Source organism: Engystomops pustulosus, chromosome 7 (assembly GCF_040894005.1).
Source record: "Engystomops pustulosus chromosome 7, aEngPut4.maternal, whole genome shotgun sequence".
Taxonomy (NCBI): Eukaryota; Metazoa; Chordata; class Amphibia; order Anura; family Leptodactylidae; genus Engystomops; species Engystomops pustulosus.
The window spans coordinates 50,455,731-50,468,912 of record NC_092417.1 but is presented as its reverse complement, the minus strand read 5'-3'; the positions used below and the strand labels follow the sequence as shown (position 1 = coordinate 50,468,912).

The following is a 13,182-nucleotide window of genomic DNA, read 5'->3' as shown; positions in this document are numbered from 1 at the left end:
CCCTATGTGCTGCAAATACACAGGCTGTCACAGTGTGCAAGTAGCTCTTTCCTCTCCCACTATGTGCGGAAACTTCCTCTTCTGCAGGGAAATTACATCACGTAGAGGGAGGAGAAAATTCTCCTGTACAGTGTAACAGCCTATGAAGCGAGAGAACAGAGTGGCTTTGGTAACAACCCCCTTAGAGTCATTAACATAATTTTAAAAGTTGATTTTAGAAGGAAGGAGACCATGGATAACAAATATAAGATTACCATAGTGTTCACATCTATGAGCAAGTCTCCCTGGTTTATAATGACCTATTGTGATGGTAGCTTTCTGGTCAGCTCTTTATCACTTTGCCAAAGAGTAGTGGGAAGGTGAATAGCAAAGACTCAGTGTTTCTATATTGGATAAGATCTAGAATTCACTTATGGTCCATTTGATTTAACCAACATTCAGGTGATGAATTAGAAAATAGAGGACGCCTGACACCGTGAAACACTAGTTAATGATAAAATATTTTGTGGTTTTTTTCCCCAAATTTCTCTGCAGAAACTCAACACCAAAAATCTTTGCAGGATTTACACTGGATTACATGAGTCCATGAACCATACAAATGCATCAGTATTATTAATGTAGAAGAATAAAATAAGAATTCATCTTTATTTATATGGCGCCATCATATTTTGCAGCACTTTACAGATCAAACCTTTTTTCTGTCCCACAATCCTAAGGACCAGTCATACTGATGAATAAACACACAACATACATCAAAACAGCTAAAAGAATAAGTCTCTTTATTACACTGTGAGGACTATATGAGCGAGGAGTTTCTGTGGTGCCAATCCACTCAGCTCCACAAGAAACCCCTACCAGACAAAGGGTCCAGCTCTACAAGAGGTCCGTGACACGGTGCGCCATGACATGGACAATTCACTGGCGCAGCTAATCCGATTATCTGACAAATCAGGTAGCGCAAGGGACTGCAGCAGCCAGGGTTTTCTTGGCCGGTGCCCTTAGATACCTCATGCAGATACATAGTAACGGGGGAGCCGAGAACAGTCTCCACACAGCGATACTAAAATAGCTGCCTCCTACATCTCTATGTAACAACACGAGTCTCGGGAGACCGGATTTTCCAGCTCCAGTAAGAAAAAAAATAAACTGCAAGACTTAATGTAAAAATACCAAGAAGTGAGAAGTAACAGGTAGTGTTCAATATTTACTCTGACAGGTAGCGGCTTAATAAGGCATTTATAGCTCACGGGGGTGGCGGACGCCATCACACTAATGCTCCGTATAAAGGATACGAGGAGTCCCTTCTGTCCTACAGACCAGGTAGAGACAGGCCGCTATAACGTGCGTCATCTTCCTACCGCGGGTCAGGTGCTTGCTCACCGCCATCTTGAAGAAGTTGAAAGCGGTGTCCAAACAGTGTTTGTTGAGTTGGAGCTGGACTCCCAAATTATGGATCTGTCTCTTTCCTAGAAGATAAAGGAAGAGGGCATCAGCTGCTTTACATCATTGTGAGGCTTTCCTAGAAATGAAACAATAACTCAAGATCTTAGTCTCCATACACACAACAAACATCACAAAACTTTAGTGTCCTCCACAAGTGTCGGGAGTTACATTGGGAACCCATAGAGGTCTATGAATACACCCTACACCTCAGAACTTGATTACTGTCACCTAATGGTTACTGGGTTGGCATTTTGCAGTCTTTTAGCTTTACGTGTGAAATCTCGCTCTGCACGGTCAAGCTTTTTTTGACTAGAGAGAAAAAAAAATTGCCAGTATTGCCAAGGTAGCAGCAGCTTGTAAAGTTTTACTGCCGTGAAGCTGTGAATACAGAGGAACCGAAGCAGTTTATCTCCCAGAAAGTTATATAATCAGCCCATATACATGAACACAACCAGCCCCAGGAACACACTCAACTACAACGTGACTGGAAGGAGCAGCGTAGAGGCCTGGATACAGGTGGAAAGCAGAACAAGAGGCCCGATAGCGGTGACGTTACCAGGACATTATCGTATCGGGCAGTGGAGGTCTCCAAACCAAAAGTAGTTCCTATAAAACACGCCACACCCGGGACCTGACGCACGTTTCAGCTATTGAGCCTTCCTCAAGTAGTTCATTAGCCTTGGGAAATTTTAGGAAGCACTGTCCTGGACAAACAATTCACTCTGCATGACTTGTAGGTTTATTTGTGCATTATTATATTCATTTACAGGAAAATTAAAACACTGACAGATCAGCCATGTCTCCTACACCTCCTCTTACAATCTTGTGACTTGCTGTAAGACAACTGGCTGAGGCAGGAGCCTCTCCTTGCCCTTCTTCCACAGTAGGATAAGATTGTAAAAGCAAATCTACCATGATAAACTAGGGACACTTAGACCAAGGAACGGTGACTGTGATAATCTGCTAAAATTATGCCAATAATCCAAAAGGGCATAACCAGAGCCTGTCTGTGCAGTATCTTCACAAGATGTTACACTGAGCAGGAGCACTTCCCCTCTCCCTCGTGCTGAAATTTCCTCTGCTGCACTGACATTACATCAGGCACAGCAGAGGGGGAGGGGGAGGGGGAGAGAGCTGGGAAGAGAACTGCACAGAGGTGCTTTGATTAAAAAAAAAAACCCAGGAGCCCTTATTAGCATAATTTAAAAAGTTGATTTTAGAAGGAAGAAGGTCATGGATAATAAATATAAGAAGATTACCACAGTCACGGTGCCTGGGTCTAAGAGTAAGTGTCCCTGGTTTATCAGGATAGATTTTGATGGTAGATTTCCTTTCAGCCCCAGAAACAGTCAAAGATGCAAGTGTGTGGTGTATGTGTAATACAAGCACAGCAATCTATGTATGTAAAATTACCAAATTCACTAGCGCATCTGGTTTTAGCCAGGGTAAAGTGACTCCCATATAGAGTAGTTGTGGTTTTTACCTAGAATTTGGCAGTAGATATAATAGGGTGGGCAGAACAGGAAGGATTTGACAATAAACAAATGCTTAACTGAGTAATATGCGGCAAAATACTCTAAAAATTGTATTTTAATCACTTGCCCTAGATACAAAATGGGATGAAATGAGAGAAAACTGTAAACCACAGAATAATGATTGTACACGTTGTGACCCTGTCTATACACACGTAAGAGGCGGCTTGTAGAGGGAGGACAGACATAACAATACGCTAGACTGGATGTGATCAGCGCTGCCTGGAAGTCTTGTCCTGAGGACATGAGTCAAAGGTTAAAGTGTTTCCAGACAATATGACTATGCGATTAGTAACACCTCCAAGACAACCTTTTGGGCGTTTGGCTTTCCAGTTAAACCATCCTTCTCCATCAATGTCATTTACTGTGCGGCACTATCCATGAGCCTGGAAAATGAAACTGCATTTCATTTCCTGAATTGTAAGGCTCAAGTCATGAAGCGTCTCCATCACATTTATCTTTTATGAGGCACATTTTACCTTAAAGGAAATGTATCATGATAAACCAGGGACACTTACTCATAGATCCAGGCACTGTGACTGTGGTAATCTTCTTATATTTGTTATCCGTGGCCTCCTTTCTTCTAAAATCAACTTTAAAAATTATGCTAATGATCATGGAGTGCTCCACAGGGTGCTGTAGCTTCACAGGCTGTTACACTGTTCTAACAGCACTTCTCCCTCCCTCTGCCTTATGTAATCTTGCTGTAGAAGAGGAAGTTTCAGCACACAGTGGGAGGGAGAATTGCTCCTGCATAGTGTAAAAGCCAGCGAAGCTATAGCACAAAGGAGCTCTGGTAACACCCCCTATGGCCATTCTGGTTCATTAGCACAATTTTAAAAGTAAATTTTAGAAGGAAGGAGAATATGAATGAGAAATCTAAGATTACCAGTGTCACAGTGATTTCCTTTAAATAGCAATAACTGAAAAAGTCAACGCAGGTTTTTATTTTTGTGCCAGTTTATGCATTTTTTATATTATTTGTAGCTTTAGTCAATGCTGCAGATATTGATAATTAAAATGGGAGTCCAAAGTGAGATTTGTGACCACCACTGCAAACCTTTCAGCACTGGTTAAAGGATAATCTGACACATTGAAATAAATAGCAGACATCTCAGAGGGGTGCCTAAGGGCTTTGACATTCATGTGTATCTATAGACCATTTTGATGGATTTCCCCTTTAAGGCAAGGTTAACTGAAGGCAATGGTAGTGCATCACTACAGCTACAAACGCAAGCCATCCATGCACGGAGACTAGAAACACTAACATGGGGTCGTGCCTCTGCCTGCACTTTGCCATGACAGGATATAAGTCATCGTCCACATTAGGCAGTGAGGTACATGCAGGTTGTCTTTGCCTCCGGCAATGGATGTGGGTGAGGACAACAAGGGTTGACTAGGTTAGATGTGTATGGATAGATAAAATGAGCACATAACCACCAATGTAGACAAGTAATGAATGTACAGCACAATGCAGGGTGGTCACTAGGAGGACATGTCTTGTATACATCTGCTACAATGTAACATTTTATTCCTCTAAATATAGTTCTGCACAAATTCCATAACATTTACAGCGCGCAACAGTTGAAGATGTTAAGATACTAAAAACAGGATCGGCCGAGCTGCAAAACTGATTCCCAGCAACAACCCATGGAAAATATTTCTATACAGACACAAATAACTTTGGGCACAACTAACATTTGGCAGTATCCATTCCCCCTCCCAAGGTCAGGAAGAAAAGAACATGCTGACATTTTATAAAACTTCTTCTGACGTTCTATACACACATTTCTCACAGATTTTGTAAGGAAGTAGAACGAGTGTCCGGGGGGCGTCCATTCATACGGATCTTTAGGAATGTTGCACTTCATGCCACCATTTAAAGGGAACATGTCAGAAGGTTTTGACACATCAACCTAATGACAGGTTCCTGTAGCTTTCTAGACACTTACCCAAATTTGGTCAAAAAAACAAAACAAAAAAAAAACCATCAAGTTTTAAAATGTGTGCATGGGCAAGATTTCAACTCCACAACGCATCCAACTATGTGTCTAGGACAGAGGAGGCGAACCTATGGCACGCGTGCCAGAGAGGGCACGCAGAGCCCTCTCTGCTGGCACGCGTACCATCTCCCCAATCCCATCAAAGTGGGCACCGACACCTGCTGGGTACCTGCGCTCCGATACCTGCGCGGCCCCGTTGCACTCCGATGCCTGCCGGGTCACAGCGCTCTACTGCCTGCGCAGCCCCGGCGTCCCGCTGCCTGCTCGTTCACGGCGCGCTGCCTGTGGAGTCCCGTGGTCCCAGCGCGCCGATGTCTGCGCGGCCCCGGCCTGCTGCCTGCGGAGTCGCGGGGTCCCAGTGCGCCGACATCTACTTAGCCCCGTCCCGCTGCATGCGGAGTCGCAGGATCCCAGCGCGCCGACATCTACTTAGCCTCGTCCTGCTGCCTGCGGGGTCCCGGCGCCCGATACCTGCTCCTGTGCTGTGGCGGTGATGTCACCGCATCCTCGCCGACACTTGGTAAGGCCCTCTGTGTTTGTCTGTCTATATTGGGGTGGGGGGTGAGGCCCTATTTCTATCCTGGGGTGGGGGGGTGAGGCCCTATTTCTATCCTGGGGTGGGGGGGGGGGGGTGAGGCCCTATTTCTATCTTGGGGTGGGGGGGGGGGGGAGGCCCTATTTCTATCCTGGGGTGGGGGGGGGGTGAGGCCCTATTTCTATCCTGGGGTGGGGGGGGGGGTGAGGCCCTATTTCTATCCTGGGGTGGGGGGGGGGGTGAGGCCCTATTTCTATCCTGGGGTGGGGGGTGAGGCCCTGGCTCTATACTGAGGTGGGGGTGAGGCCCTGGCTCTATACTGGCTACTGGAGGGACTGGGTATTACCCCTAAACTCACAATGCTGCAGCATTTCTCCTGTCTTGTGTATGTTATTTTCGGAGAAAATAAAACTTTTACGTAAAGAGCTACAGCCACAGTACACAGCCATACGTGGAGCTACAGCCGCAGTACACAGCCATACGTGGAGCTACAGCCGCAGTACACAGCCATACGTGGAGCTACAGCCGCAGTACACAGCCATACGTGGAGCTACAGCCGCAGTACACAGCCATACGTGGAGCTACAGCCGCAGTACACAGCCATACGTGGAGCTACAGCCGCAGTACACAGCCATACGTGGAGCTACAGCCGCAGTACACAGCCATACGTGGAGCTACAGCCGCAGTACACAGCCATACGTGGAGCTACAGCCGCAGTACACAGCCATACGTGGAGCTACAGCCGCAGTACACAGCCATACGTGGAGCTACAGCCGCAGTACACAGCCATACGTGGAGCTACAGCCGCAGTACACAGCCATACGTGGAGCTACAGCCGCAGTACACAGCCATACGTGGAGCTACAGCCGCAGTACACAGCCATACGTGGAGCTACAGCCGCAGTACACAGCCATACGTGGAGCTACAGCCGCAGTACACAGCCATACGTGGAGCTACAGCCTCAGTACACAGCCATACATGGAGCTACAGCCGCAGTACACAGCCATACATGGAGCTACAGCCGCAGTATACAGCCATACATGGAGCTACAGCCGCAGTACAGAGTGATACATGGAGCTACAGCCGCAGTACACAGCCATACACGGAGCTACAGGCGCAGTACACAGCCATACACGGAGCTACAGGCGCGGTACAGAGTCATACATGGAGCTACAGCTGCAGTATACAGCCATACATGGCGCTACAGCCGCAGTACAGAGTCAAACATGGAGCTACAGCTGCAGTACACAGTTAAACATGGAGCTACAGACGCAGTACACAGCCATACATGGAGCTACAGCCGCAGTACACAGCCATACATGGAGCTACAGCCGCAGTACACAGCCATACATGGAGAAACAGTCGCAGTACACAGCCATACATGGAGCTACAGGAGCCCCCCAAAATTTTTCTCTGGTGGGCCCAAGGTACACCAGTTGGACACTGAAGGCAGTAATACAGTATTCATCACTATATTAGCTTCTAGTATAGTGTTATTATTGGTAATGTTGGCCTTTCTATAGTGCTCTTTATAACCAGAATTCTGCTATTTATGATGTTGTAATGGTGGCCTCATGATGTCAAAGTGTTATTTGTCTCTTGTATAGTGGTATTGTGGCACTATTGGGCTAAATTGCTGTGTTGGCACCTTGCACTAGAAACGTCGCCTTTGGTTTGCAGTTTGGGCACTCGGCCTCTTAAAGGTTCGCCATCACTGGTCTAGGACATACAGAAAGACAAGCGTTACAGATGAGGACTCTGTCAGCTACTCAAACCGATACTATGACTGGAAAGGCTCTCTGGCAGAAATCCAGGTATATGTTTAAGAGAAAAGAAAAAAACACAACAGATTTGGGTTCAGTGTGTAATAAGACAGAGGAACCTGCCATTTGATTGATATGTGAAAAGCTGAGGACAGGTTCCCTTTAAAGAATGGTGAAAGGAGCACAATGATGTCCTTCTATATTCTGGGAGATCCAGCATTATACAGATCAAAAAAAACTAAGCATTCAAATGACTTTTAAGGATACACAAGGGTGGAAAAAAAATAACGACCATGTGCAGTCTGTATGCGTGCTGCATGGCGACACCGTCCCTTGGCTGCATACAGAGGAAAGGACAGGAGTCCCTGTATTATATAGGAATGTAATGCAAGGACGGTCACCCTGGCAGGGGAAATATATTTGCATTATATTTCTAGATTATAAGCTACCTCAGCTTTCCCAACACGGGATAGCAATCATACAAGGAACAATCATACAAGGTGACTCCTTAAAGCACATAAAGGCACTCTAGGAGCAATGGTAAGACCAGAGTTACTGAAGCCCAAAATGCATAAATCTGTTACTGCTGGCTATGACAGATTGGGAAAATGCAGTGCCAACAGCTTTCTGTTTATAGTAGTTATTAGTCACAGACCACAGACTGCTTCATTGGTCTTTCACTACTATTATACAGGAGGAGTATTGCAATATATTGTATGAGCGATCAGACCCCCTTGGGTTCAAAGATCCTAGAGGGTCTGAAACACTAAAAAAAAATGTAATGAACAGCTAAAAATATATAATATATATACACACACAAACATTATATACATCTCACACAAAACAGGGCAATAAATGGTAATACCACACTTTTTTGGGGAAGTGAGAAACCGTTAAACCCATCATAAATGCTCTATACATTCATTGTATGTAGACATAACCCCAAGCTTCAGAGAAGTAAAGTTTGTGCAATTTTCTTGCAAAGAACAATCCCAGCACAAAGCCCAATAAAAGTCTATTTATAAGGGGAGGAGCGCTAATCCACAACATGTGCATTCACCTCAAATTGGAAAGAAAATGAGAATAATCTGCGCTAGGATTACCAGTGAAAGCCATTTGTAAGAGCAAAGCAGGGGAACCGCTCAGCTCAGAGAAGAAAAGAATCTAATTTTAAAAGCATCTATTTTTAAGTCACAACAACTGGATCTGACTCAACATTCCTCATGTAAGTTTCTGGGCCCAGCAAATACAAAGAAATCCTGCAGTGGACAAAAGAAATTCCTTGAGCTCTTAAGTTATTTGTGTAGATGCCACCTACAGGGCATAGAAAGATCAGGCTGCTTGCACCGCACATGGCCTGCAGAAGTCATCAGGCGGGTGCTGCGTATATGTGAGATCCAGATTTCTGGGGTCTGGTATCAGCCCCATTGTTTCATGTACAATGGAATAAAGAAACTTCTCTGAGTATCTGTCTAAGTAGCACAAGTCAAAGACTGTCATTTTGTTAAAGGAAATCTACCATCGGTTTGACTGATGGTAGATGTGTAGAGCTGCTCATCTTCTTTAGCCCATCCTAGAAGTGTTTTTGTTATGCTCTGGAACGGTGCAATATTCAAGGAAGAGAGGTTTTTAAAAATATGCAGATTAGCATCTGAGCGCCTCTCGGCTTGGAGAGAGCTACAGCCCGCTGTCTCCATGCCCTGGCTATTAGGCGGGACTATGACAGAGCAGATGTGCATAAATTAAAACTTGCGGGTACAGGGAGGAGCTCAGGTGACGTAAACCAGAAGACCTCCGGTTAAACTGCATATATTTAAAAAACGCTTTTTCTTGTATATTGCGCTGTTCCTGAACATAATAAGAACACTTCCAGGATCAGCTTGAAGAGGATCAGGTCCACACACCTACCATCTGTCCACCCTCAGGTTGCACTAACATTTCTCCAGAAGGATAATAATACTCCTTTCACCATTTTTGAGGCGTAATTTCAGACGAGGAGGAGTATGACGTCGGCCCCAGACGCCCTCCACACAGCGGCCCGGGACTGATGCCGGGCCCCAGACGCGCTCCACATAGCAACCCGGGACTGCTGCCGGCCCCAGACACCCTCCACACACCGGCCCGAGACTGCCGCCGGCCCCAGACGCCCTCCTCACAGCGGCCCAGGACGGATGCCGGCCCCAGACGCCCTCCATACACCGGCCTGGGACTGCCGCTGGCCCCAGGCGCCCCCTCAACACGCAGCGGACGGGGACTGCCGCCAGCCCCAGACGCCCTCCACAAAGCAGGCCGGGATTGACGCCGGTCCCAGACGCCTCTACACAGCGGCCCGGGGCTGACGCTGACCCTAGATGCCCTCCACAGAGCGGCCTGGGGCTGATGCCGGCCACAGGCTTCCCCCACAGAGCGGCCGATGCCAGCCCCAAACCACAACAGAGTGGACTGGGGATGACACCGCTAAATTTATTTCATTTATCTTTGTGGGATTAAGGTCATTTTATTTTTTTCAATTTCTTATTTACAGGTGCCCACCAAAGTGGTTTTCTGGGGGAGTAACTTAGCTCGGACTGACACCGGCCCCTGTGAGTCCCTCGCGATCTCCGAGTCCATCTGATGGTAGGTATCAGTTATATATTCACTGGTGTTTATAATTGCATGTTGTACATTATATATCTATCCAATCACATCGTAGATTTCAGAGTGTCTGCAGGGGTCAGATATGATAAAGATTTGCCATCCAGTTTTGCAGAATCAGCACAGTGGAGGAGATTTTAACTAATCGTAACATGTTGCAGCAGAAATGAACCTGCACTATCATTTGCAGGACCATAAAATTAAGTAGAAATAGTCTGACTTTCTTGTGTGGAAACAAAATAATGCAGGTCAAGGAGGTCATCCAAACAATCCAATCATACGTATCCAAAAACAATCTGCCATCAAGAGACTTTAATTTAATTGTGTTTTTTGGTGTTGATTTTGGATAGGTATGATTGTGTCTATACCAGTTTAGATATGTTGTGTGCTTCCAGAAGACTTGTAGTTGTGCCACTTCACTGGTGCGGATAATAAATCTGCTAGGCTATGGCCAGCATAGAATAGTGTAACACTTGCAAAATATTTGTGGCAATTGCTTTTCTAAAGTTAAAAGCCTGTGCATTTTTTACAGTTAAATGGTATCTGTACGTGGTAGAAATATGTTGTACTATTTCACCCTCCTCACCCCTCCCCCCCACAAAAAAAAAAGGGGGGGAGGAGTGAACATAGTCAGCAACCGGAGAGTGATTGGCTGCGGCCGACATTCAGGGGGTTTCCCCAAGTGATGTCACTGTCCTTATACGAGTTATATCACAGGGGACCTCTCAAAACCTACACTCAGCGAAGGCTGGGGATAGATGCAATACACTGCATCTGTCCCCCATGGCCTTTTATGGCCTCCGCTGAGCATATATGTATAAATCCATCTTGTGTTTCATGTTTGATGTGATGTACACTGTACAAATAGGAGGCAAAAAGGACACCCCATGCCCTGCCAGTATACGTTCAGCCTCTCTCCAGTTTTCTATTATTATTATTATAGGTTGTGTATAGGTTTTGGCAGCACACAATAGTCAATAGTCTGCTTATAGGTTAATTGCAGACAATACACAGTGAGTTTGGTAACAGGAGCGGGCTGATCCCAATGTAAATGAGCCAAGTGTATTGTCCTGTAATAGTCTGTCAGCATAAGATCTGGCTGTGTGGTGCAGCAATGCTCCTTCCTACCATGTCCTGCCCTATAATCAGTATACAAGGGCAGCCATTCACTTATAACTGCTGGAAGGAGAAATCTGCTGAGGAGGCAAATGATAAGACCCTGCAGTCGCTCAGCCTCAGAGAAACCACCAAGAGACGGGAAATATGGCAAGTACACAGCAACTTCAGTGCTCAGTCATCCAGGGCTCACACATTCAGCTGCATCGCTGAAGCAAGAGGGATGTCACATGGAGGCACTAGGGTTTAGAAAGAGCAGAGTGCCCCCTGGTGGCCACACACACACATCCACCCACTACTTTCTGATTACATGACCCATCAAAAGCAACAGGAATTTCTTCAACTGGCTGAACCCCATCATGGAAAATAGTGCCCGAAACGCTAACTTTTACACCACATGAAAAATGTAAAAAAGAAAATTAAAAATGTTGCACAGTCTTTATGTGTGTATAATGTATATTTCACAATGTTATGGTATATCACTACGTGGAATATGTCAATGTAACTGTTTCTCTCTGTGTTTCAAAGCATAAATAAATGTTTTCGGTTTTAAAAAAAAAAAATGTCCCACAGTCCTTCAAAATGGTAGCAATGAAAACATCGTCTTATTTAGCAAAAAAAAAAAAAAAAACACACACCGCTCTATACAAAAGTTATTAGTAAAGATAGTTTATTTTTGGTACATATTCGTTTAATTTTTTATTATTTAAAACACAATAAAACCTGTATAAATTTGATATCACCATGATCGTACCGAGCCAAAGAATAAAGCAGAGGTGTTGTTTGGAGCGCACTGTGAAAGTCCTAGAAACTTAGCCCACAAGAAAGTTGCGCAATATGTGTTTTTTTGCCAATTTTACCACATTTGGAATTTTTTTCCAGCTTCCCAGTACACGGCATGGAATAATAGAGAACGTCATTAAGAAGTAAAATTTGTCACGCAGAAAATAAGCTCTCACACAACTCTGGAAAATTTTAAATTTATAGATTTTTGAAGGTGGAAAGCGAAAATGAACGAAAAAACTGCGTCCTCAAGGGGTTAAGAAGGAACAACTTCACATTATACTGCAATACAATAATACTGCAGTTTATCAGTTTATTTTTTTATGTATCGACCCTTTCACTGCCAGGCATTTTTCTAAATAATTTGGTCGCATTATTGGCCAGAGCAAGTTTTAAAATTTTGATGTTTACAAATAAAACCGAAATTACAGCTAAAATAATTATATTAAACCCCAAGAAACCATTTATTATCTGAAAGCAGACACTTGCACCATTTTTAAAATTGCATAAAAGAGTTTATAGACATAGGCGTCTTCACGCAATTTTGATTCAAACTGTAACTTTTTATAAAAGATACATAAAATCTGACTTTGATGGAAAACAATGACCTCCAAACAGAAAATATTTACTTCCACATCTTCCACAGTTCAGAGATACCTCAGTCATATTTTCACATGAATAAATCATAATATCACTAAAACTGAAATAACTAAATATCTAAATAGCTAGAAAATTTAAGACAATCACAACCTGCAAAATTTAGCAATAAAACTGAATAAAAAGTAAATGCACCCCTAAAACCTACCGTATATACTTGAGTATAAGACGAGTTTTTCAGCACAAATTTCGTGCTGAAAATTCCCCACTCGGCTTATATTCGAGTATATTAAAAATAAATAAACTCAGTACTCCCCATTCAGACGGCCCAGGCAGCTCCCCTTCCATCTGCTTTTCACTCCCACACCATCAAAAATCTATAATTTTTTTTTTTTTTTTACACACGTAAAGAGCTGTGTGAGTGCTTGTTTTTTGTATAACAAATTGCACTTCATATTGATGGTATTTAATATTCCATGCCATGTACTGGGAAGCAGGAAAAAAATTCCAAATGCAGTGAAATTGGTGAGAAAACGCATTTGCACTGTTTTGTTGAGGGCTTGGATTTTACGGTATTCACTGTGCGCCCCAAATGACATGTCTACATTATTCTTTGGGTCTGTGTGATCACGGGGATAACAAATTCGTATAGGTTTTATAATGTTTTCATACATTTACAAAAATTACAATTTTTTTTTATCGAGTTTATCTTCTGACGCTAATAACTTTTCCATACTTTGGTGTACGGAGCTGTGGGTGGTGTCATTCCTTGCGAC

General features: G+C 44.2%; 1 protein-coding gene across 3 annotated transcripts in view; it reads right to left on the bottom strand.

The window, feature by feature from the left end:
* Positions 1 to 13,182, bottom strand: part of BRF1 (BRF1 general transcription factor IIIB subunit) — a 216,706-nt gene that overhangs the window by 186,416 nt on the left and 17,108 nt on the right. For all 3 annotated transcript variants that reach the window (XM_072115866.1, XM_072115867.1, XM_072115868.1), the window contains exon 3: positions 1,293 to 1,466. In XM_072115866.1, the coding sequence (XP_071971967.1) occupies positions 1,293 to 1,466 (174 nt within the window). The remainder of the gene's footprint in view (positions 1 to 1,292; positions 1,467 to 13,182) is intronic.